A 27,429-nucleotide genomic window follows, 5' to 3' on the forward strand; every position below is an offset into this window, starting at 1 on the left:
TACATGGTGCTGGTGCTCCTCTTCATTTCTGGTTTCTTTTACAGGCACTCAAACTCTGAAATCAATGCAGCTACTGGGTGCTCAGCAGTTTTGAAAATTTGCCCTTTTGGGGGACCAACAAGGCCATTTGTAGAGTATGGTGCTATTCAACATAAGAAAGGGTGGCAGGATCTGGTCTTTAGAAAGTACATAGATTTTAAAATCTATTGAAAAATTAAAAAAAGAAAACAAAATTAATTTTCTAACCTTATGATGAGCTGCATCCAAAATAAATTCTGCACGAATACCATTATTTTCTGGACTTCTGTAATCAAATAGTGAATTGGTAAGATACGTCATTCCTTTTGCACTCAGATTTTCTCCACAACTGAAGAAGTAGGCCTCCTTAAAAGTGGGTTAAAAAAAAAAAAGAGAGCAAGAGAGAGAGAGAGGCACAAGAGGGCAAACATGAGAAAAAGTCAGGTTAGTGTGACCAAACATTTCTGTTGTTTCTTCATACAATGATCTATTTGCAAAATCGACATGAATCCTTATGAAAACTTCATACAGGCCACCTTAAATTCACTCCTCATTTTCAGCAAAAATTCTGGTATAGATGAAGATATTAAAACAATGATTTAATTAACTTCAAAGCTTTTCCTTATTTACAGGTTAATAAAAATATCCTGGGCTAATGAACTTTGCTATTCTATAGTTTGTTAGCCCAGAATACTGTGAACTTGATATTAACATGGAGAAGTCTTGAATTATTATTACACTGAAATATGCTCTCCATCTTATGTACACACCACCATGTGGCCTAACAACCTCAGGCAGGAGCGAGAGGAGGTGAGCATGTGGTCTTTCACATGGGAGATCAGGTCCAACATTGCCTGGAAGCGGGCCTCTGGAAGGAACGCTCTGGCTCATGTGGCGCCGAGGACCTCCCCTATGAACTCTATCATTGCACCGGCCTTAAGGTTGATTTCTTTTAGTTTATCAACAGGCCCAGGTCATGGTAGATGGAACGTACCAGATCGAGGCGTCGTTGCACCTGTTCCCGAGATCTGGCCTCGATGAGCCAATCGTCAAGGTACAGGAAGACCTGGACACCTCGACGCCTCAGGTAAGCAGCCACTGGCGCCATACATTTTGTGAACATCCTTGGGGACGACAAGAATCCAAAGGGCAGTGCAATGATTTGGAAATGGCTCCGCCCACTACAAAAAAGAGGAACTGTCTGTGCCCTTGGAAGATGGAGATATGGAAATAAGCATATTTCAAATCAAGGGAGGCGTACCAGTCTCCTGGATCCAGGGAGAAGATAATGGAAGCTAGAGAGACCATGCGAAACTTCAACTTCCTGAGAGATTTGTTGAGGCACCGCAGGTCCAGGATGGGTCTTAGGCCCCCTTTTGCTTTCAGGATTAGGAAATAATGGAAGTAGAACTCTTTTCCTCTCATTTCCCAAGGGACCTCCTACACTGCCCCTAGATGCAGGAGGTTCTCAACCTCTTTAACGAGGGGATGCTTGTGAGAGGGTCCCTGAAGAGGGACGGGGAAGTGGGGTGGAGGGGAGGCAGCTGAGAATTGCAGGGTGTATCCCAGAGATATAATTTCTAGCACCCAGAGGTCTGAGGTTACCCATGACCAGGCTGAACAGTAGGTGTGTATGCGGTTGAGGAAAAAATGAGGCAGATCCAGGAAGTTGACTGGGGCTTCACTCTCAAGTGCACCATCAAAATGAGCACTTCTGGCCCCGATGATGCTTTGCCGGGCCGGGTTGGGCAAGTGAGTGGGAGGAGGAAGGGTGGCAACAACTAAAACTCATATCTCTAGCCTTTCTGCTTGCAGACCCCTGCCAAGGCTGCCAGGGCCTTGAAGGTGGGGGGCAGCCGGAACTGCTTCCTCACCTACTGACGTGTATGCAGACCCAGCAAGCAGAAGGTGGCCCGACAGTCCTTTAGTCCATGCAGCCTCACATCTGTTTGTTCTGCAAAGAGACCATTCCCATCAAACAGGAGGTCCTGGATGGAGGACTACATCCCCTGGAACAAGCCCACAGTTTGAAGCCAGGAACTGTGCCTCATGATCACCACTGATGCAACCACAGTGGCCACTGAATCGGCCACATCCCACATCATTTGGAGGGAGAATCTTGTCGCTGTTGTACCCGCCTACATTGGGCCTTGAATTCTTGGGCCAAGTCCTGGGGCAGGGAATCCTTGAACTTACGGAGGGAGTCCAATAAGTTAAAGTTATATCTCTGCAAAAAAGCCTGGTGGTTTGCAACCCTGAACTGAAGGCTGGCCGTTGAATAAATTTTCCTTCCAGAAAGATCCAGCGTCTTGGCCTCCTTAGTTTTGGGGGTAGAACTGGTTTGCCTGTTGGCTTCAGAAACGACCAGCAACCCTAGAGGTGGGTGGGTGTACAAGCATTCAAACTGCTTGGCTGGGACAAAATATTTCTTTTCAGCTCTCTTGGAGGTGAGTGGGACTGAAGATGGGGTTTGCCAGAGGGTTTTGACTATCTTTAAGACCCCATCGTGCACCGGAAGATGTCTGACTTCTCCACCATCTCCTCAACGTCCAGTGGCCACCCTTCAGAGCAGGACCTAGTGCTCCTTGAAATCCTTCATGGGCTAGCTGGAGGGCGCCTGCCACAGCTTCATCTGGAGAGGACGATGACAACTGGTCCACCAGGGGAGAGCCCGGGTCATTGTTACCCGTGGGGGGGAGAGGGTTTTGGGGTGCGCACTCACTCCTCCACCCCAGCGTCCAATTGTGTTTTGTGCACTAAGTCTGGCACCGCTGGTTGCTTTTCCTAAGTGGCGACCAAAGATTGGTGCAATGGGGACATCAACATAACCAGAATGCCCCAGGCGTTCCAGTAGAGTCACTGCACCGGCCACTGGCCCTGCTGCCAGGACAACATTGAGGAGGCTGATGCAGCCTCAGGTGCCCAGTCGTGCCGGTGCTGCCTTGGTGATAGGCTGCACTCCCTTTCCAAGCCAGAGGAATCCCCTTTCGGTGATCACGGTGGGGCCGGCAAAACCCGAGTCTAACCGCTAACCCTTGCTGTGGGTGAACAATGCCTCAAATTGGCAGATGGGTGCGGGATCGGTATCATGTCGGAGAACGTTCCCATGGTCTAGGTGATGGCAACCTACGTCATGGAGACAGCTGGCAGGAGGATGACCAGTGCCAGCCATACAGTGGCCAATGCCTCCCTCCAAGTGAACCTCGCTAAGAGGGTGGAGACCAGGAGCGTGGTGTCGGCAATCTAAAATGTTGAATCTAAAACAGTGCTGTTGCGGAGACCTGGAGTGCAGCGACAGAGAGCGCTGCCTCTGCTCCAGGGTCTGGGGCGGGGTGGATATTCACTTGACCTCTGTGGGTTTATTATGGCTGACTTGCTCTTGTGGGGAATCTTTGCCAGGTCCATCACAGCATGCAGTGCCAGCTGCACTGCGAGAGTCCTTTGCTTTCTGGGCACCGGGAGGGCCTGGGAAGGCATTGACCCCGCTATGAGTCTGGTCCCCTACCACTCTCTGGATTCAGTGGCAGATCCCTCGAGGGGCTAGGAGGCCCATTTGGGGAGGCACCCCCATGTAGTTCCGGAGCGGGCTGGTGACCTGAACTGGGTCCTTTACCCAATGCCCCTTGGCCTTTCTTGCCCAGTGCCAGGAAGTCACACATCTTTGACTTCTTTTTGGGCACCAGCAAAGGGGAGCGCTGCTGGGGGTGCACTGCGCACCAAGGCCGAAGTGGTGGTAGTCAAGTCCGGCCAGGACGGCTCTGAGGCTGGGCAGAAGGCAGCCTCCATGAGAAGGAACCGAGAGGGCACAGGGTTGGCGGCGCCTGATATATCAAGGCATAGCACAGCACTCCAGAGGGCACCACAGCCAACCCATCAGATGCCGCTAAGGCAAAGATCTCCGACAACTGTGCACATGGGCATGCACACACCTAGAATGCAATCAACATGAGTAAGCACTCAAAGAACAACCATGGTTGTTGCAGGGAGAAGGATAGGGAGTTCAGAGGGTAGCATCCAGGATTCAATACAAACAATCATACATGGCATGATTGTTGCAAAATAACTATCTCTGAGAAACATTTAGAGATGTTCAGATGGAAGATGCTGTGTAACTGCAATCTATTAGTAGCTGTAGGATTATTAAATAAGAAACCCTTGGCAAATAAATGTGCAGGAAATTGCATTACTAAGAAATAAGTGTATAGTTTCTATGGTTCAGTAACTGTATAGTATCCCCTCTCTCTGAGTGAGACAGTTCCCCCAAATCATGCCAGTTATACATACTACCACTAAACACAGGATTTCTGTGACACTGTACTCTTCACCACACCTAAGAAAAGTAAATATTTTTAATATTTTAAATCAATAAAGCACAACATCTTTGCTGTATTTAACAATCAGCAGTATTTCAAATGAACTTACTTTATCACTTCTGTTCACATTCTCTTCAAAGTCTTTAATTCCCATAATTCCTTTAAGGCACATAGCTTGGCAACCAACAAAACCTATTTGGCAGTCAAAGAAAGGTTCTCCCATCATAAGGGCCTATTGGAGGGGAAAAGTTATATAACAACGTGTACTATAGCGACTGAAGATATTAAAAACTAAAAATTGAAAAAGTAGAGAAAATTTTAAAATAATATATGGTAAGCTTTACAGGTGTGGCTTTTAATTAATCAAGAAATGAATTCAATAACAACATTTTCAAAAGTACACTCTTACCAAATCTTAGTACTATGTGTTCTAACTTTGCAGTAATGGAGAATAGGAATTACTTTAGTGAACTATCTAATAAAGTAGAAATATACAACCAAATATTAACTGCTATTTCAAATATTTAACTGATGAAAAATATTTATTATACATCAATTTGCAAAGACATTTACTATAACCTGAAAAATCTAGTCATAATGGAACATTACCTCAACTGTGGTTCCTTCTTGCTCCCAGCATATAACTTCTTTGGATTTTACTTTCTGAGGGCTATAATAACTACTTTCAGCTTGCATTTCAGTAAGCTATGAAACAATGATAAACACCTTATATTAGCCAATATTAGCATTAAACAGCAATAATCTGTCATTACTATATAGAACTGATGAAGACAAATTAAACGTTAGTATAGGCCAAAAATTATTATTAGGCAGGAAACAGGTGCAGTAAAAACAGCTGTAACGTATTATCCATATTAGAATATGCGAACTTCTAGCTGAATATGCCAATTTAATCTCAAGTATTGCTAAAAAAGTTTTAAAACACTTTAGTATTTTTATTTAGTTGTCCTTTTACACCAACAATGTATAAAATTAAAGTAACAGATATGCAGCTGCAATACACATGCCAGTTTATAATCTGCTCTAAAAATCCATAAACTTATTGAAACATTTATCCTGCATAGTAAATAATTCACAGCATAAATAATATTAAAGAAAACATTATGAATTTGAATCATACCTAAACTTTTTTCTCATGTTATTTTAAAATAAAACTCTATTAAATTTTATTTTCTATGCTCTAAATACTTAGATATTTATCAAAACTTTAAAGCAGTAAATCATACAATGGAAAAAGTACATTATACAGTTAAACACTCTATTATATGAAGTTTTAGTACAACTTTTCTTAGTTTTGCATTTTTATAGTTTGATCTGCTGAAATTAATAATTCAAGTTTTAATTTTTACATAATACACACCGGCTCTCATTACTTAGTTATTTCCAAGAGAGTGTACAAATGGCTGCTGTTTCTAAGTAAAATTCTATAATCCAAAACCTCAAGTAAAATTGTTTTTTAAAAACAAAAACAAAATAAAACAAAAACTGATCACTGTTCAGCTGTGTGCAATTATTGTGGAGGAAAAGCAATTAATTGATTAAAAGAACTCAGACATTACAAGAACAATTTTCAACATTATTAGAAAAATGCTACATTTAATTTGGCATGATTTTTTAGCTGGAATGGTATCAACTGTTCAGAATGCTAATGTAGAAACTTGACCTTATTTTTTGACCAAAATATGAACCACAAATTAATTCCATTCATTCTTTGCATGCAAGCAGAACAATGAATTCTAATGCTTTCCTCCTAAATGTCACCATACTGCTCTCATATACCACTTTACATTCTAAAAATATAAAATGCAAGATGCCATAATTTATAAGTAATTTTTACCACAACGTAAGATTAAATGCACAAGCCTACTAACACAACATTAAGAGGCCCAATCCTGCAACCCTTGCTCACGTAAATCAGTGGTTCTCAACTAAGGGTACACATACCTATGAAGATATGCAGAAGTCTTCCAGGGGATACATCAACTCATCTAGATATTTGCCTAGTTTTACAACAGGGTACATAAAAAGCACTAGCAAAGTCAATACAAACTAAAATTTCATACGGACAAAATGAGAAAGTAAGCAATTTTTCTGTAATAGTGTGCTGTGACACTTTTGTATTTTTATGTCTGATTTTGGAAGCAAGTAGTTTTTAAGTGAGGTGAAACTTGGGGTATGAAAGACAAACCAAGCTCCTGAAAAGGGTACAGTAGTCTGGAAAGGTTGAGAACCACTGACGTAAATAGGTCCAATTACTTCAGTAGGATTTCTCATGTGAGCAAGGGCTGTAGAACCAAGATTCAATACTGCACATGGGAATACAAAACCAAGCAAAACCATTTAAGTTCCAACTGCAATTTTAAAAAAATTACAACTCCCATACTTTTAAACAAAAACAAGGTAAGTGAAAATCATGGGAAAGCTGCATATTTTCCTCCACTCATATTAATTACCATTTTTAACTAAACAGAAGACAAAGATATGTTTCAAGTACCTAATAAATCCTTTAAATAAAATTACTTACATTCTTACATCAGATTAAAGTGGTAAATAATTAGCAACTATCAAAGCTGAAGTGGTTGAAACTTTTTCATCAACATGCCTTTTTAAAATGCAGATTCTCCACCATCCATTCTTTTCATGCTCTAAAGCATTCTGGCCTTTATTCAACATGTGCCTAACTATAAACTCATTATTAGTCTTCAGTCGGGCTACTCATGGACATAAAATTCGACATGTGTTTAAATACTTTGCTAAACTAGGCCCCGGTTTTTATCAAATTAATTCCTGTCAGTAAATCTTAGTGTTTTATCAGTATTTAAGTTATTAACAATATTACATAAAATCAATGACTGCTTTCTGAAAACTCATAACAGGAATAAGCAGAGATTTATTTATTATTTGAGATTATTTTGATCACTGATTTATGAGAAAATTTATACAAATCTCAGTATCTCTGTGTATACATATAAAATTTCTTACTTTACTGTTCCTAAGGTGACTCCCAACAGAAGTACAAGTATTTAAAAATTATGTCAACTAAAATTTACTTTAATCTTGGATGTTCCAGAGTAACAGGTCCAGTTCTATCTATTACTACACAGTAAAGAAAATAACTCCAGCCATTATCAAATTGCTATATCAGCAAAAGTACTTTTACAAGAAATCAAGTGAATTTGCAAAAATGTCATGTAGACTCAGAAGCCAATATTAAAATAAAAGTTCATGGATACTTTTCAGTTATTAAGAACTTTTTTTTTCTTTCAAGTTTTTTATCTATTTTAGTGCTAAATTAAAATGGTTTCCCTTCAGAACTGGATTGTTTTTCATTGAACTAAATTTTATATCAATCATCTCACAAACCCAAGTTAACTGCAAATTGTTTGATGAAGAATAAAACTGTTCAATTGCTTCATATTTTCAGCAATATAAGTCTTTCCTCTCTTTATTAAAAAGACAAATAACCACACACTGAAATCTAATACATTAATTCATTGCTCTGCAAAACAATTATTAGACTATAATGTAGAGATGTACTTACCTTGAAAGTCACAGTTGCCTTTGTGCAGTAAAACCCAATAGAAACAATAGGATCCTTAAGGGCCTGGGATTTGTATTGATGCAGTATTGTTCCACCTTCTGTTCCAGTATAGTCATCCTCTCCATCATCATAACTCACAATAGCAGGAACAAAAGACCAGGCCCAGGAAACCCATCCCTGCTGCTGATCATCATCTTGATGCATGTAGGGTTCTTGGTTAATATACTGGGTAGAATATTGCATATCTGAACCTGTTTCATCTTCTACACCTTTTGACACAAAATATAAATCAAATTTCAACTCAACAGTGATTAAAGGCTCTTCTTTTATGCAATGTCCACAATTATAATATGCAGGCAGTTATCTGGGGTAAGTTTTACACACCATTCTCTTGTCTCTAGTCTCATTAATACCAATACAGATTTTTATAAATAAAAGTTTCCCGCTAAGGCTTCCTAAGCTCCTAAAAAATTGTTTTTTTTTAGATTTTAAGGTAGCAAATCTGAGCTCTGATGACTTTCACCAATATTTTCCATTATGATTACAGAAATGCTATGCACTTCAAACGTTTTTCTCTATGGTACATGTTTTTCAGTCATATTTGGTTCTCCCTCATTGAGGCTATTCTTAAAGTTTCAAACCAAATCTCATTAAGTAAGGCAATCTTACAACTTTAAAGTTCAATTTTATGAAAAGTGGGAGGAAAGCTTTGTTTTTAAAACCCACAGCAATGAAAGTTCAACACAGTCGTATGCTGATGCCTGTATACTATGGTGATTGCTACCCTATAAATACACTATATTAATCTTAATTATACAATATTCCCTTATTTTCAGAGATGTGTACTGTAACTCCACCATATAATTCACAATACTCAAAAATAGCACCCAGTTTTAGCACAGAAGAACTTTTAACTTAATGTCAAATAATGATATTGGCCTTTATTTTGGTCTCTTTTCCTCCTAATTTGGGGCTTAATGCATCACATTATTTTTCTATTTACTGCTTTCTTTTCTGCCCTTCAGGGTACTCACAATTTTAATGACAACTTGAGAGTCCTTCCTGTTTATCAGATAAAACCTTAGATAGTAAACTCTTTGGGACAAGAAGGTTACTATTTTTTCATGTTTGTACAGCTCCTAACTCAATAGGGCCCTGAACTCAAGGCGCTACAGAAACACATAATGCAAAAACACTGAAGTTAATGGCTGATGGCTGTTTCAAAATAAATTGAGACACGAATTCTCTGACAAACAATAAAAACACAAACTAAATAACATATGGCATATATTCTAGGAACAAAACCCCTGTTGACCAGAAGGGAGGGAAAAGAGACAACAGGTATTGAAGTAAATAAGAATGGTATGATCTTGCTCCCACTGATGTTCATGACAAACCATCCAGTGATGTCAATGGAATAGAATTGAGTGTGAAGGAAGAAAATGAGTCGAAGGTATTTTTAATTGTTTTTTTATTTTGAAATAATTTCCCATTTTATATACCCATTTTCATTCTTTTCTATATGGTTCTCCTTCCTGCTCTGCACCCAATCTAAATTTTGGGATTTCCCTGTTACAACTCACGTAGGCAGAAGCAGAGCAGGCCATCTTAGTTACTGACAAATAGCCTGAATATATTTACAGTATAACGTTGCCTAAATATTATCACTACATGTGGGCATGTTGCTTCATGGGGAGGGAGGAACAGTCACTACCGTAAAACAAGTGAAAATCTAAATTAGACACACAAGAAATTAAAATAATTGACCAAAGAAAGAGGAGGAACAGGACAAGGAACAAGGAAAACAACAAATTATTGTGATTTTTTTTATGTTGTATATTCCTGTATCTTATGGGTCTTGATATTTATTTTGAGAAAGGGTAAAGGAAGAGCTCAATAGAAGGCCCTGGATTAGAGCTCAGCAGTAGAAAGCTAACAAAATAAGTGAATTTTGAAGAAAAATCTAAAGACGTCAAGTGACCTGATTTTTAGGAAGAAAGAGGACTCTCCAGGTTGGAAGGAAAGAGGCAACATCACAAAAGGTGTAAGTAGGAAAAAGAGGAAGGAAACAACACTGCACAAAATGTAGGAATAAAACAAGGAGTAGAAGGAAAAGAGGTAATAAAAAGCAAGGTTGGAAAAATACACCCTTCTTAACTTATTAGAAAGCTTTGCTGAGTTTAGTACCATCAACTCCTGCAAATCTGAGTTGCCATTTAAATAAAAGGTTTTAATCCTTATGGTTGTTCAGATCACCTTGCAAATAGGAGTACCATGTAAACTAATGCAGTGCTATCTTCCAAAATCTGCAAAAATCCACGGCTCAAAAAAGAGGAGGTGTGAAGGAGAGGAGCAGAAACCAAGAAGGGAAGGGAAGCCAAGAAGGGAAACATGGTATATAAAAATGAGAGCTGTTGTAAGTTACAGCTGCAAAGTTTCAATACAAAGTTCATTTATAATAATTTATAATTAAATACAGACAGGACTATAAACCATACACAACTGTTTCATCCATTTTAAATTGCAGTGTGAGATTTAGAGGACAAGGAAGCACGGGTTTTTTTCTCCCTGGTTAGTGGATATTAAGTCATTTTTTCAAGCTCTGATAAAAGGAAACAAGGGCAGAAAGTAAGCAAAGAAGAATTAATTAAGATGAGATCAAGGGAGCTCAGTTCTGTGTGGAAAGAGGTTCAAAGTCAGTAAAGGAAAGGGGTCACATGACTGAATGGTGGGAAAGGAGGTGGTTTCAGTTTATCCCAAATGTTGCAACTGAAGAGGAACCAGCTGAGGAGACTGAAGAAGTAGTTATTACAGGGTTAGTGTCAAGAGACCACTATAGCATGAAGCAGAGCCAGAAAGAGAAAAAACTATTACTAACCTGTTCCTTAACTGATGTTCTTCATGATATGCTGTACATGTCTTTTCCACTTTTGGTGTGTGTGCCTTCTGCGCATGATTGTAGGAAATTTTTATCCTCAGTGGTACCATTTGGAGCAGCTCGAGTGCCCACTGCTGCTGCACACCCCCCCTATGTGCAAGAATAAAGGCCAGAGCCACCCTGACCCTCTCAGTTCCTTCTTGTCAGAAATTCCCACATGAATGGGCAAGAGGGCAGGTTGTGAAGTAGATATGTGTAACATATTTCGAAGAACAACAGTTACAGAACAGATTAGTAACCATTTTTCCTTCTTCGAATGATTGCACATGTGCATTCCGCTCTTGGCGACTAACAAGTAATGAAATCAGGAGGTAGGATTGAAGTCTATCTGAATAAGGACTGGAGGACAACTTGCCCAAATCTCTCCTCGTCTTTAGAATGCTGAGTGATGTCATAATAGGATGCAAACGCGTGTACTTAAGATGAAGCTACTGTCCTACAAATGTCTAGGATAAGCATTTGAGCCAGAAAGGACGCAGAGGTCACTTACAATCTTGTTGAATGTGGTGTCACTCTGCTTGGTGGTGTAACACTAGCCAAGCTGTAGCACAAACGAAAACAGTTGGCTAGTTCTCAACTCCCTGACATCTGTGTGTCCAAAAAGTCCTTTATGGACCATTACCCTTGCCTATGTAGAGAATCCAGATGAGCCCCCAAACCCAGAGCAGATGCTGTCTGTATGTCACTAATGTCAATGAAGGTTAATGTAGGACAAAGGGAACACCTACCACATATGTTTACAGGGTTTGTCCACCAATCCAGAGAGGCTAAAACCTGAGAGGGTATCCACACAACAAAGCTTCCAGAGTGAAAACTCAAAGAGAATACGGAGACTAACCAAATCTGTAGTTCCCTGAGGCACAACCTGGCATGACAGACTATGTATATATGCAAGAGGCCACGTGCTCCAGAAGCCTCATACAATTCCATGCTCTTGTGTTTAGGTGAGCCTTGATACCTAAAATGATGGATCAAATTGTCTGAAATCTTGGCCATGGAAGCAAAGCTCTAGCTTGAGTTAAGTCCAGGACTGCTCAAATGAATTCTATCCTCTGAACTAAGGACGGGATAGACCTCTCTGTGTTGATTAATAGTCCCAGTGCATTGAAGGTTGACTGGATAAGACTTACACTGGATAGTACCTGAACTCTGAACCAGCCTCTCTCAAGCCAGTTATAAGGATACACTTACACAGCCAACTTCCTCAGAAATGCAGCTACCACTGCCATACATTTTCTACAAACTTGTGGAGCTGTGAAGAGGCTAAAAGGGAACATTATGAACTGGTAGTGAGACTGGTTTACCAAGAACCTTAATACTTCCTACAGCCCTGATAGATCACTACATGGAAGAACACATCTTATAAGTCAAGAGCAGCCTACCCGTCTCCAGGAAGGGAATAATCGGAAGCCAGCAAAACCATGAGAAACTTCATATTTTTCAGATATCTGTTGAATTGAGGCAGGTCTAAAATCAGTCAGACTTCCCTTTGCTTTCAGGTAAGCAAATAGTGGGAATAAAAACCGAACCCTCTGTGATACTATGGAACCCCTTTTATGGCTCCCAATTGCAGGAGATATTGTAACTCCTGGAGGAGTACTTCCTTATGAGAGTGGTCCCTGAAGAGGGACAGAGAAAGAAGATGGGAAGGAGGGACAGAAACAAATTGAAGGGTGTATTCCATTTCCACGATGCTTAAGACCCATTTGTCTGAAGAAATTCGGGACCAAGAACCTAGGAAGTAGGATACACTATTTGAAAACAGAGAGCAAAGAGAGGCTGGAATTTTGGAGAATGGTATGGCATCCTTGACCAACCCATCAAAATGTTTGTTTAGCACCCCCACAGAGTGTCTGGATGAACCAGGAGCTGCTGCAGTAGGAGGAGGATATGGTCTGCGCCTATAACCTCTACTCTTTCCTTCGCAGATCCTGGAGAAGCACAAGAATAGAATATCAGTGGGACTGCTAAGGATGAAAGTGTTTTCTTTTCAAGGCCAATGTATATATACCCAACATAACAACATTATCCTGGATAATGAAAACCATGAAGTTTCTCATCCATCTCTAACTGACGGAGGGATGACCCTTCAAATGGCTGGTCCTGAACAGTTTGCTGGACTTCTTACAGCAGGCCCAAAGACTGCAGCCATGAGCAGCCACACATGATAATGGCAGAGGCCATGATCCTAGCAGCCCATCAGCACCATCCAAACTGGCCTGTACTGATATTCTTGCCACCAGCTTCCCTTCATCTACCCGTGAAAATCTTGTTTTGCAACCTGCAGCAGCTTATCCTTAAACTTCAATATAGAGTCCCAGATATTAAAGTCATAACGCCGTAATAAAGCCTGTGGGTTGGCTATTATAAGTTCTAACCCAGCTATACAAAAGATTTTTCTACCAAACGGGACAAGTTTTTTGGCATCCTTTGATTTAGGAGTAGCAGCCTGCTGTCCCTGGCATAAAAATGCTCAATGCCTTGGCAGGATACACAGTAATGAGGCTCAGCCCTCTTGGGTGTGCGAGGAGGGGGTATGCCACAGGGCCTTGATGGATGGGCTCTAAAATTGCCTCATTAATCGGTAAGGCCACACAAGACAGGACAGCTGTGGTTACAATGTAAATAAGTCTATGGTACAACTCCCCAAACTTCCCTCCACTTGGATATCCAAGGCTGAGGCAACCCTTTTTAAGAGCTCTTGGTGTAAGGCTTGGTGTTATCAAGTGTAGGTTAGGACACTCCAATGGATACTGCTTCATCTGGGGAAGAGGAGTATGGAGCTAACAGAGGTTGAAGCTGAGGACTTTTGCTACACTTGCAAGTCTGAGTGCATTAAATCAGCCCTGGATGCCCTATTTCCTGCGGTGTCCACACTGGCACGGCACTTAGAGCGCCTGGACTCCACAGCTGGAGCACCCCTGGTAATCCACCTCCACGAGAAGCACAGAGCTTGCTGAGCCCTGGCTGAAACGCCTGGGTGTCAGTGTGGATGATGTGTTGCATTATTGCACTGTAATTGGCCTCTGGAAACGTCCCATGATCCCCTGAAGTCAAGTGGCCACTCTGGTCATTGTTTTGAACTTGGCTGCGGGCATGCGGATATCCCCTTTCAAAGCTCTGTTTCTGACAGCCGGCATGTTATCTGCTCCGGGCCATAAAGCAAACCATTACTGTGGAATGCTCTTGCTGCAGAGGCACACATTTGTGCATGTGTGAGAGAGAGAGAGAGAGAGAGAGGGAGAGGAGGGGGAGGGAGGGGAAGGGCTGATGTTGGGGTTTCCCCCTGCTGCTGTCTGAACTTACAAGACAGCATACTGATACACTCTGCCCCGCAAAACAGTCTCTCCTCCCACATACACACAACACACTCCCTGTCACACTCCACCCCACCCCCCATTTGAAAAGCATGCTGCACCCACTTACATACTGGGATAGCTACCACAATGCACTACTCTCTGTGGCATTGCAAGAGCTGCTAATGTGGCCATGCCACTGTGCTTGCAGCTGACAGTCTAAACACACAGCTGCGCTTTCCCTGCTGCTGTCTCTGAGAGATGGTTTAACTCCCAGCACTCTACATCTGCAAGTATAGCCATAGCCTGAGTCTCCTCTGGCAACTGACTCACAGGATCCCCCAAACTGTTACTTCCTGCTCAGTACTGGGTGTGAGATCACAATGAACTCAACAAGAAAATTCCCCAAGCCTAATCAATGAAACTGAAGGGCAGTAGTGTGGGGAGGACATGGAGATGTGAGGAAACGCCCATGGGTTCTCACAAGGCCACTGAAAAGGCATTGGACCTCAGTGCCTTACCAGCCACACGTTCCCATCAGCACAGTCTTCAGGGTCTTGGAAGTATCCTGGGCAGTGAGCTCTAGGAGGGGAGCAGTGAGATGCTCTACACACTTGTGAGACATAGGAGCCAATGCCTGAGTCAGAAGATGAAAAATCAGCTTCCTTTGACCACAGGGTACCACCAGTGATGGGACCAGTGCTGAGAACCCAGAGACAATTGAAGCGAGGCCATGATTGCCAGTTTTCCCCTTGACAGTACCATAAGATGAGAGCTCCAAGAGATGACAGACTGATTCTGTACCAGGTGCTAGACTGAGGGAGCTGAGATAGTGTGCGCTGATGGTACCAGCGGAGCAATTTTCTGCATCACCGGGGAAACCAGCACGGACAAACTCAAGTCCCTTGTTGCTGCAAAAGACTTTGGCATGGATGGTACTGGCATAGTTTCTTACTGGTGAGTAACAAGACAACAACACTGCAGAAACTGAATGCACCTCTTCAGGTACTTGACTCAACAGTGACTACCCAGTCAACAGTGCCTCCTTAGCCAACAACCGAGATGAGGAGTGCTTAGATTTTGAATGCACTCTGCTTGAGTCTCTATCTCCCTGCTTGGTAAACTTACACACTGTAGATCTCTCCTGACTGCTTCCTTAAAAGCCTTGTTTCCTCCTTAGTACTGGAGATAGTGAGCGGTGCCAGGACTCAGCCAACATTGAGGGAGCACGTCTCTCAGAAACTGAAGTACTCTGCGCCCTCTCCATGCAGAAAGGCTCCAAAGGCAGTCTCCATCAAAAGAAACTTCAGCCTGGCGTCTCTATCTTTTTTTGTTGCTAGGCTTGAAGTCCTTACAAATTTGACAGTGATCTCATATGTGAGATTCATCTAGACATGTTAAACAGCTGGAGTGCAAGTCACTCTCAAACATCAGCTTGAAAAATAGAGCTTGAAGCCCAATGACCAAATCATTCCTCATATGGAGCTGAAAAAAATATGGAGCTGAAAAAAATTTTTCCCTCTGAACAAAAATTATCCACCAATTACAACAATGAACCAACAGGTAACAATCTACAAAAATAAACAATGCAAAGATCTTCCTAACGTAAGACCAACAGATTCCAACAACTGTTATGGATGATAAGAAGGAAATGAGTGGGGACAAGGGAACTCCACCCTTTATTTCTGCAAACAAGGGTGAGTGGCAGCAGAGGGCACTCGAGCTGCTCTGACAGGTACCGCCGAGGGGAAAATTTCCAACTGTGTATGGGGTGCACACACACTAAGATTGGAATACACATGTGCAATCACTCAAAGAACTATAGATGTGACTTTTGTGTGATCACCATCCCCCTACCCAAATACGGCTGGAGGCACATCCCTCTAGAAGCTGTCCCTATCACTCTCTAAAGGGCTATGAAAGTGCTGCACATTAACCAGGAGGTCTCACCCCAGTTAAAACGTTAAGTAAACTCCCTTTATTCTGGAGGGTGAATTTTTTGGTATAAGGTTGTTCAATCTCCATGTCCATTCAGTTTTTACCTCTCTGCTGAGGCTGACAATAAAAAAAAAGGAGAGGTTACTCACTTTTTGAAGTAATTGTAGTTCTTTGAGATGTGTGTCCCCATGGGTACCGCACTTCAGGTGCGCTTACACCCCATATACCTTTGGCAGCAGTGCCCGTTTGACCGGCATATGCCCCCTACACATCCTCGTGCCCTGCACCAAGATTATATAGGACTATGCAATCGAACCTCCCTCAGTTCATTCTCTACCGCAAATCCCCAAAGGGCACTCCAAAGCAGAGGGGAAGGAGGGCAGATAGTGGAGCACCCATGGGGGAAAATACTATAAAAAGAACAACGAGGAGTCCTTGTGACACCTTAGAGACTAACAAATTTATTTGGGCATAAGCTTTCGTTGGCTAGAACTGACTTCATCAGATGCATGGAGTGGAAAATACGGTAAGTTGGTATAAATATATAGCACATGAAAAGATGGGAGTTGCCTTATCAAGTGGGGGATCAGTGCTAATAAGGTCAATACAATAATGGCGGATGTGGCCCATTCTCAACCGTTGACAAGAAGGTGTGAGTATCAACACAGGGGAAATTATTTTTGCAGTGACCCAGACACTCCCGATCTTTATTCAGGCCTAACTTGATGGTGTCAAGTTTGCAAATTAATTCCAGTTCTGCAGTTTCTCGTTGAAGTCTGTTTTTGAAGTTTTTTTGTTGAAGAATGGACACTTTGAAGTGCTCTCCTACTGGTTTTTGAATGTTACAATTCTTGATGTCTGATTTGTGTCCATTTATTCTTTTGTGTAGAGACTGTCCGGTTTGGCCAATGTACATGGCAGAGGAGCATTGCTGGCACATGATGGTATATATCACATTGGTAGATGTGCAGGTGAATGAGCCCCTGATGGTGTGGCTGATGTGGTTAGGTCCTATGATGGTGTCCCTTGAATAGATATGCGGACAGAGTTGGCAATAGGGTTTGTTGCAGGGATAGGTTACTGGGTTAGTGTTTCTGTTGTGTGGTGTGTAGTTGCTGGTGAGTATTTGCTTCAGGTTGGGAAGGGGCTGTTTATAAGCGAGGACCGGCCTGTCTCCCAAGGTCTGTGAGAGTGAGGGATCATCTTTCAGGATAGGTTGTAGATCCCTGATGATGCGCTGGAGAGGTTTCAGTTGGGGACTGCAGGTGACAGCTAATGGCGTTTCTTTGTTGGGCCTGTCCTGTAGTAGGTGACTTCTGGGAAGTCTTCTGGCTCTGTCAATCTGTTTCCTCACTTCAGCAGGTGGGTATTGTACTTGTAAGAATGCTTGATAGAGATCTTGTAGGTGTTTGTCTCTGTCTGAGGGGTTGGAGCAAATGCGATTGTATCTTAGGGCTTGGCTGTAGACAATGGATCGTGTTATGTGGTCTGGATGAAAGCTGAAGGCATGTAGGTAAGTATAGTGGTCAGTAGATTTCCGGTATAGGGTAGTGTTTATGTGACCATCACTTATTTACACTGTAGCGTCCAGGAAGTGGATCTCTTGTGTGGACTGGCCCAGGCTAAGGTTGATGGTGGGGTGGAAATTGTTGAAATCCTGATGGAATTCCTCAAGGGCCTCCTTCCCATGGGTCCAGGTGATGAAGATGGCATTAATGTAGCACGAGTAGAGGAGGGGCGCTAGGGGACAAGAGCTGAAGAAGCCTTGTTCTAAGTCCGCCATAAAAATGTTGGCATACTATAGTAACCATGTGGGTACCCACAGCAGTGCCGCTGACTTGAAGGTATAAATTGTCCCCAAATCTTAAACAGTTCTGGATAAGGACAAGGTCACAAAGCTCAGCCATCAGGTTTGCCGTGACATTATTGGGAATACTGTTCCTGATGGCTTGTAGTCCATCTTTGTGTGGAATGTTGGTTTAGAGAGCTTTTACATCCATAGTGGCTAGGATGATGTTTTCTGGAACATCACTAATGGACTGTAGTTTCCTCAGGAAGTCAGTGGTGTCTCGAACACAGCTGGGAGTGCTGGGAGCGTAGGGCCTGAGGAGAGTCCACACAGCCAGACAATCCTGCTGTCAGGGTTCCAATGCCTGAGATGATGGGGCGTCCAGGATTCCCAGATTTATGGATCTTGCATAGCAGATAGAATACCCCTAGTTGGGGCTCTAGGGGTGTGTCTATATAGATTTGTTCCTGTGCTTCTTCAGGGAGTTTCTTGAGCAAGTGGTGCAGTTTTCTTTGGTACCCCACAGTGGGATCAGAGGGTAATGGCCTATAGAATTTTGTGTCAGAGAGTTGTCTAGCAGTCTCTCGTTCACACTCTGACCTATTCATAATGACTACAGCACGTCCTTTGTCAGCCTTTTTTATTATAATGTCAGAGTTGTTTCTAAGGCTGTGGATGGCGTTGTGTTCTGCACAGCTGAGGTTATGGAGCAAGTGATGCTGCTTTTCCACAATTTCAGCCTGTGCATGTCGGCGGAAGCACTCTGTGTAGAAGTCCAGTCTGTTGTTTCAACCGTCGGGAGGAGTCCATGTAGAATCCTTTTTCTTGTAGCATTGGTAGGAAGGTTTCTGTGGGTTAGTGTGCTGTTCAGTGGTGTGGTGGAAATATTCCTTGAGTCGGAGATGGCAAAAGTAGGATTCCAGGTCACCGGAGAACTGTATCATGTTTGTGGGGGTGGTGGGGCGGAAGGAGAGGCCCGAGATAGGACAGATTCTATAAAAAGAGAAGCCCCACCATTTCTCCAACCCTTTGGGCAGAGGTGATAGCCACTAGAAAGGCCATCTGCATTGATAAATGAATGAGGGAAGTAGTAACCATTGGCTGAAAGGAAAAAATTGATAAGGCATAAGGAAATACATCCAAATTGGAGTGGGTTCCTTAACTTGAGGGAAAAGGTTCCCCAATCCTCTGAAAAACCTCACAGCTGTGGGATAAGTGAAAACTGAGAATCCCTCAGCTGAGGAATGAAAGACCGTTATGACCGCTAGGATGGAACTAATAGATAAATCAGTCTTTTGAACTCTAGAAGGTAATCCCAAAATGGTCGAGAGGGACTACTGAGCAGGTGGAGAACACCTCTGAATACACCAAATGCTGAATCTTTTCTGAAGATAATGTATCTCATGGACTCCTTTCTATTGTTCATTAATACCTCTTGTGTCTCCTCAGAACAGGAAGTCTCTATTCCCATGAACCACTGAGGAGCCAAGCTTTGACATGAAGAATCTTCAGGTTGGGGTTAAATATCTGACCAGCAAGGGAGACTCCATTTTATCAGAAAAAAGGAGGTCTCTGGAATATATGAATTCCTGTGGTGTCACGTAAGTGTGAGGTACAGAGCCACTTCCACTGTTGGTACTGAGGACATAAGCTTTTCTAGTAGGTCTCTCCTGGTAAACATAGTCAGTACCAATGAAGATGTCTTAAGAGACACTGAGATTGTATGACAGGCACGGCACTTACCTGGTACCAAGAATATCTAGGACGATGATGTTGGTACAAACGGCACCAAAGGACATGTAGGTACTGCCTTCTTAGAAGAGAAGTGCTTAGACAGCTGTGGTGCAGTGCTCTGCTTCTGCAGTATAATCTCATTTATTTTATAAATGGAGTATAACCTCCATTTTTAGAAGAGTAGGTATTGATGGCACTTGAAGCCTCAACGGTACCTAGACAGGACATGAGGTCTCTAAAATGGTCTTACTTGGAGGAGTCAGACTTCTTTGAAGTAGGCTCCTCTTGAGAAGAATATGTTCTCTTCTTATGGGTCTTCTCTGAAGATTTACCATGAGCAGATCCAGGTAAACATGCTGAAGTCAAAGGGGCACTGTGCTCACTGCCAGACTGATGTCTGGTAGAGAAGGAGGCGTCCTGGCCTGGATCTGAGGCCAGATAAAGAGAACACTCCATCATTAAAAGTTTTAATCTTATCTCATGATTCTTCCTAGCCCTGCTCTTAAAAGCAGAGCAGATGGAGCATTTTGAGGAATATGCAACTCCCCCAAGGAGAGGATACAATGAGAATGCCCATCACTGACCTAGATAGCTTCCCAGGAAGAGAGGCACTGTTTGAAATCCAGAGAGCCTGGTATACCCCAGAGCAATGGTGATGTGAGGAGGAAGTTCTCCCCCATAAGAGGGAAGGGATTGAGACCAATCCCTCTAAAAGAAAGAAAGAAAGAAGGGAGAACAAGACAGAAAGAGACAGACAGACAGAATAAGAGTATTTTCAAACAGAAAGGCATACTAATGCGCCATCTAAGGCCAAGGCTGCTGAGAAGGAACTGAGGGTGGTTTGACCATGCAATCCCATATAGCCTCGGCACAGGGCATGAGGATGCTTAGGGCTCACACACAGGTTAAACAGGCACTACTAACCAAAAATCTCTGATCAAAGGTGCATGGGGTGTAAGCAAATGAGGTGAAATGGAGCAGCTCTGGGGTCACTACTTGAAGAAGACCCAAACAGTTTTAACTGATGGCTTTTTGGGGGGAATTTAGACACTTATCCACTAAGAACTGGACATAAGCCATCCATTGGTTTAATAGGCAACAGGAAAGCCAGCAACTGGAAACTCCTGATGTTGATCTGAGCCAGCTCTGAACCGGTGACCCAGAGACAAAAGGGTCTGCATTCCATTACCAATCTCAAGTGTCACAGAGGGAGCAGAAAACAGTGTGAATCTGCAGAGGGGAGCGAAAGTCTCTGTCCAAATTGATTTTCTGTACATCTTAAAACAACAACATGGGTCACATAGAAATTCAACTTGAGTTTTGAAATTGACTTTTTTTTTTTTTCCTGACTGTTCAGATACTCTATTATCCACTATAAAAGATAACCAGTGCATATAAAATTCAAGTAATATTTTTATCACATCCTAATCTTCCAAAAACACAAACTAATGTCTACTTTTGGTTTAGTATTTTTACTAGTAAGAATTTTATAGAGATACTAACAACAACCTTATGTTTTGACTGTGTGTGTCCATATACGTTGACAGTGAGAGATTGTTTTGTCCCAACACATACTGCACAGCAGTCAAAACCCCCACAAAAATTACTTCACCACCACCAGAGGAAATAAATATTTTAAGCCATAGTCATTTTCTCCTTTTAAAAAACCCCACAAAATATAACTGGATTGAAGTTAATACCTCATGCACATGAATAAGTTCTCAACTAGAGCCACATGGGACACATACAATGGGCAAACATATGAAGACGAAATAGTGATGGCTGTGATACTGATTTAAAAAGAGGATGAGAGGAATACCTAGCCAAACGCCCAGCTGTATTAAAATACTTTCCAAACAGGAGTTTTATCCAAACCACAAGAAACTGCAAATATTTAGTAATTACTATATTAGAAGGTTTTAAAAAAAAACACCATCTTTTCCAGCCAGAAGCATTGAACTATAAAAGATGACAAGCTAGTGCTCACCCTGCTAGCTAGAGTGGGGCGTGGGTGGGTTCAGGAGCAGTGAAGATGCCCTCTGGAATAGGGGAAGGAAACACTCAACTGTGAAGAGCTAAGGCAGCATTCAAAGTAACCATTTCTCCTTTACTCCCACTAGGCTCATCAAAAGAAATTTTGGGCCTGGATACATTATATTTCCTGGGATCCCACCCCTCCCATTTTACTTTTTGTCACACAGATGTTTTGGGGGGTCCCCTTGACCTCAGGGCCCTGATACAATCATCCCTCCCTGCACGCTTTCAGCCTGGATTCCCACCATCTGTTTGCCTTTGGAACCTGGGAGTTGCTTCTTTCTTCCTTCCCCTTTCCTCCTGTTACAAGGCATGGGGAAGAGGAGAGTAACATGCTGCATCTGGGCTTTAGCTCTGGGTCTGTGTCACCCTCTTCCACTGTCACCAAGCAGTGAAGCTGGTACTGGGCAAGGTGATTGAGTCTCATGTGGTGGCAGTGGAGCATGAAGGGGGTCGATACAGCTTGCTGCCTGGGCCGGGTAGCCATTATGGGCTTCCTGTTTCAGACCCATTCTTAACCTAGTTGCTGGATCTCTGGTAATTCTGGTAAATAACTGCTGAGTAGTGATGCAAACTAAAAGCTTTAGATTAGTGAAGCTGAGCAAGAGCTTCAGGGGCAAAGCTGCAATTATCTATTCCTGTAGCTTTGAGTACTGGATAAAGAGATGAGTTTTGCCTGCCATATCTTTTATCAGTTTTGGACTATGAAAGGAAAAGCTATAAAACACACAGCTGTTGGTGTAATATTATAGAATTACATGCAGGGCATATCTGAAGACTTTTTACTTATTAAATTCATTGGGGAGCAAAAACAGAGTTGATCAAAAAGTATTTAAATATATTGTTATAATTCATTTTTCATTCACGCTGAACTTTTAACTGTTTACTTTCTGTATCTTGTCCTGAGGAAGTTTAAGCTGCATAAAAAGCTTAAACTTATCATTCAAAATAGACCAAGTAGTCCTATCTAATTTACAACATAGATTTTTCATTTGCTATACATCAAAAGAGAGAGTGGGTGAACAAGTTAAAAAGGGGAAAATGGAAGGGAGAGACAAGGAAGGACCCAATATAAAACAATACTTACACTAATTCTCACATATAAAATTTACTGGAATAAATTCCCTAAAGATCTCTTACTTGTGCAATCAACATTTATATGGTTGACAATGCAAGCTTGATGCTGACCTTGGCAGTTCTACGGGCACAATCGTTATGTAAGCAAATGGGTTCTTGAACAATCTCAGGTTATTAAATCTAAACAGGAATCCTGTTAACATCACACACATTTTTTTCTTGCAACTTTCTGCCGCCCCAAATGTATTTATTATTGCCAGTACAGGGAAATTACCAGATTCATTTTTTGAGCAAATTCTTCAATGTGCTTCATACAGTTATCAGATAGCAGTGGTACCATACAGATTCTTATTCCAAAAGAAGATGTATCATTTAGATTCACAACGTATATGACAAAAAACTCAAGTATCACAGAGTAACTGGTAATGATTATTGACTATGCCAGCAGTTCCAACTTTAGGTGTTTACATGCACTTACCTCGTGAAATGTAAGAAAGAATGTAGGCCTTGAGCCACCACAAATGTATGTGGACAGCAAGCAATGCTGATGAACCAATTTTTGCGTTATTGGAAATGATACCACTACCACCAAAAACCAAAATCCAATAGACCAAATTCTAGTCTGATAGCCATTCCCCACATCCCCTGCTAAAAACAGAATTCCATTCTAGAAAACCTGACACTATGATAATTGCAGTGTGAATGCAATATTGTAACAAAGTCACATTATCAGTGGAGAATGCCTATATAAAGTTTCCAAATATTTTCCTCTTTTATACAAAAAGATCATCCATGGTTCAAATAGCATGGGGTCTAATACTGAAATATAGTAGGATTTTGGGACTATTATTGATTCCTATGTCAAGAGTAGCATCTAGTTACTCTGGAACAGTTTCTGGCGGCTACCAGGCCAGACAAACAGATGACTTCTAGGCAAACAATACTCTTAAAGAAAGAAATTGTAACTCTCTTTCACTACTGAGCTGTCATACAGCCTGCTAGACATGGAATGCTCTTTAAGTGTTCTGCTATAGTGAAGTTTCAGCTTCTGTTCCACAAGGTGCACTGTCTCAAGAGACACTCCACATCAGAATCTTGTTTCCATTTGTTAGACTGTGTTTCCACACAGTCTCCCTATCCAAAAACAACTCTTTTAGCCTTTTATAAATTGAAACTAGCTAAAACCAGAGCTAACAAGTATAGAGAAAAGGGGGAGGGAAGGGGGGAAATAATCATCCAAACTTGTTAGGGAAATCCTGTTTAGCTAAAGAGCATGCCAAACTCACCCACCAATTTGATCAAGGAACCAAGCCACAAATACAGTAAGTGCTGAACCAATAATGTGTTTGTTTTGACTCCTTTAGGTCAATCTAAGTCAAGTGATAGCAATTAGGCTTCACTCATAGGAAGCGCTCAAAAATTGCCTACATTTTGCAATTTTTTCAACCTAACAATTTTCATCTTCTTTTCAGGCAAATGGGTAACATATGGGGGTGCACACATAGCTACATTACAGAAATCAAAACACAAAGCCTCAATTTTTCCCCTCTACAAGGCAGCTACATATCCACAGAAAAACCATTTAAAGAAAATGCTAGAGAAATAATCTAGTATTTAGCTTTATATGAGCAACTAATAAAAACAAATAAAGCTGAGAGACAAACCTATACCTCTCAAAATTCAAGAAAGCTAACAGAGAGTTTGGTGTCTGTGACAGATGGGGAAATTCCCTTTGAGAGAAACTGCTAAACAAAATCTGAATAGATCTGTACAATGCATCAACAGAAAAAGTCTTAACTCTGGGCAAAGTTGTTGCCCAGGCAAACACCCTGGGCAAAGTTATTGCCACTAAAAAGACAGTTTTTTAAAGTAAGAGGATGCAACAAAACTGACGCTATTAAGTTTACTGGTTGAGGAAGTTTTTATCTTCAAGATTAACTATTGCTTTGGTGATCATTTTAACACCCTGGATGGGGAGAGTGAGTGGAAATGAGGAGGAATTAGGAAATCCTGCAAGGAATAAAATGGGTGAAAAAACATACAGACAGATAAAAGGAAGAAAAATGAAGTATCATATTTATTTATCATTATAGTGCTTAGCAGCACCAACCAAGATCAGAATTCCATTGTGGTAGGTACTACAGAGTAAGAGACTGTCCCTGCTCCAAAGAGTTCACACACTAAAAAGACAAGATAAACAAATGGTGGGGTAGGGGGATAACATATGGGCAAAGTATCAAAGTGATGCCTGGCAAATGTAGTATTAGTTCCACAATTTTTAATTTTTATTTGTTATGGGAAGGCAGGGGGGGAAAGCTGCATGGAGCCTGGTGTCCCTAGGGAGGTGGTGGTGGGGCGGAGGGGTTCACATCCTCTGCACAGTTCCGGGCCCAGGAGTGCTTCCCTACCCCATTGTGTGGCTATAACTTGTCTTAGGAAAGGGAAAAAAACAAAGACCAAAAGTTACAACAGACCTAAAGAAAAAGGGACCATATTTTCCGACTGAGTGATGCTGAATGTGACAATAAGGTACTGAACAAGTAATAAATACTGATAAGTAAAAGTTGAATTACTGCATAATGGCCATAATCTACCATTGATATTTCTGCAAACCACTCACAGACATGAGCGGAAGACCCACTGTATGTGGTTCTAAATTTATACCTCAGCCCACAGACTAATTAATGGATTGTGGCTGTCTCCATAGAATATTTGATACCCTGGTCCTTGGACATCAAGTTCATTGAATAAAAATTCCTTTTCAATGTCATTAGTACCATGCTCATCACCAAAGGATCTGAACACCTAAAGAAAGCTGAAGCGTGCAAAGATGCCTAAAAAAAAGCCACTCGTTGGCCCCTTTATGGGCTGAACCACCACTGTACAATGCTTAATCCCTTATGAAAGCCTCAGTCACTTCTATCCACAGAAAAGAAAAAGAAAGTAAAAAAAAAAGAAGAGGAGAAAAATGCACTTTAAATGTACTTTAAAACCCCCTGGCAATCTCGACATCTTTATCTGGCAGGGTTTCAGTCAAAATAGAGAGAAAGGGCATTGTTCTCAAATATCACCACTCTGCACTCAGACGTCAGCAGGGAGCACATAACTGGGAAGGATCTGAGAATCAGTGTTGTTGCCATTGTCCAGTCACTAGGATTGACTGTGCAAGCTGTCTGGTTCTTGCAGCACAGAGCTGTCTTTCTCGGGTAAGGTGAATCTACTCTGGCTTGTCCATTTTTACCTTTCTACGATACTCCAGAGTTTCATCTCCTTTTCTCCAACTTCAAAAGTTGCACTAGGTTTTCTTGCTGGCACAAATTCTTTTCAGCTGGCTGGGAGGGGATTCTATGACAAACTCTCTCCAATTCAGATGCAGTCAATTCTCTGGATCTACTGTTAACCCTATTGGTTTTATCTCCTCATAGTAATACACTTCTCCCTGAATTTTCTATAAGAAGCACTTGAGCATGCAGTTATTTCTATCTTAAAGGTTTGGGTCTCTTAAGGACTAGAATCATAGAACCATAGGGTTAGAAGGGACCACAAGGATCATCTAGTCTAACCCCCTGCCAAAATGCAAGATTTGTTTGGTCTGAACCATCCAAGACAGATGGCTATCCAGTCTCCTTTTGAAAAGCTCCAGTGAAGGAGCTTCCACAAACTCCCTAGGCAGTCTGTTCCATTGTCCTACTGTTCTTACAGTTCGGAAGTTTTTCCTGAGCTTTAATCTAAATCTGCTATGCTGTATCTTGAACCCATTACCGCTTGTCCTGCCCTCTGTGGCAAGAGAGAACATTTCTTCATCTTTTTTGAAGTATTTGAAGACTGCTATTATGTCCCCCCTTAATCTCCTCTTTTCCAAACTAAACATACCCAATTCCTTCAGCCTTTGCTCGTATGGCTTGCATTCCATCCTTTTCAACATCTTTGTCAGTCGCCTCTGGATCCTTTCCAGTTTCTCCACATCCTTTCTATACATTGGTGACCAAAACTGTTCTCAAGCTGAAGCCTAACCAGCACTGAATAGAGCAATACTATCACCTCCTGTAACTTGCATGCTAACGCCTGTGTTAATACAACCTAAAATTGCATTTGCATTTTTTGCAACAGCATCGCAGTGCTGACTCACGTTGAGGTTGTGATCCACCACAATTCCCAGATCCTTCTCAGCAGTGCTGCCGCCGCCAAGCCAAGATCTTTGAAGTGTCACACATAAATACTTGTGCTTTGCAAGCTTCTTATAAAGTAGTGCTTCACATTGCTAAGGCTAAAAAGCCATACACAATCAGTGAAACGCTAGTGATAGGCTGTATTAAAGATGTCTACATGGAAATGCTGGGCGAGCCGACAGCAAAGAAAGTGGCTCGGTGCAACTTTCAAATGACACTATAGCTCAACGAATTCACGATCTGGCTCACTATATGGACGATCAGCTCATAGAACAGATTAAATTAGCAAAGTACTTTTCTTTGCAGCTTGGTGAATGTACTGACGTTGCTAATACAGCAATTCTGATGGTGTACGTGCGCTTGAACATGAGGGTGATTTGAAGAAAGAGTTTTTGTTTTCTCCTTCACTACCAACAAAAACAACTAGTTCTGAAGTGTTCAAGACGGTGAGCGACTACATTGTTAACAAATGTGGGCTGGACTTCAAGTTTTGTGTAGGCGTATGTTCTGATGGCACTGCCGAAATGACAGGACGGCATTCTGGAGTAGTTACCCAGATTA

At 41.8% G+C, this 27,429-nt stretch overlaps 1 protein-coding gene across 22 annotated transcripts in view; it reads right to left on the reverse strand.

Moving 5' to 3' along the window:
• The window catches only part of VPS13B (vacuolar protein sorting 13 homolog B), a 914,031-nt gene that overhangs the window by 746,391 nt on the left and 140,211 nt on the right, over positions 1-27,429 (reverse strand). For all 22 annotated transcript variants that reach the window (XM_037892217.2, XM_037892214.2, XM_027818377.3 and 19 more), the window contains exons 8-11: positions 7,894-8,162; positions 4,941-5,036; positions 4,441-4,563; positions 247-384 (exon numbers count right to left, since the gene is read on the reverse strand). In XM_037892217.2, coding sequence (XP_037748145.1) covers positions 247-384; positions 4,441-4,563; positions 4,941-5,036; positions 7,894-8,162 — 626 coding nt within the window. The remainder of the gene's footprint in view (positions 1-246; positions 385-4,440; positions 4,564-4,940; positions 5,037-7,893; positions 8,163-27,429) is intronic.

The sequence above is a fragment of the Chelonia mydas genome, chromosome 2, assembly GCF_015237465.2.
Source record: "Chelonia mydas isolate rCheMyd1 chromosome 2, rCheMyd1.pri.v2, whole genome shotgun sequence".
Taxonomy (NCBI): Eukaryota; Metazoa; Chordata; order Testudines; family Cheloniidae; genus Chelonia; species Chelonia mydas.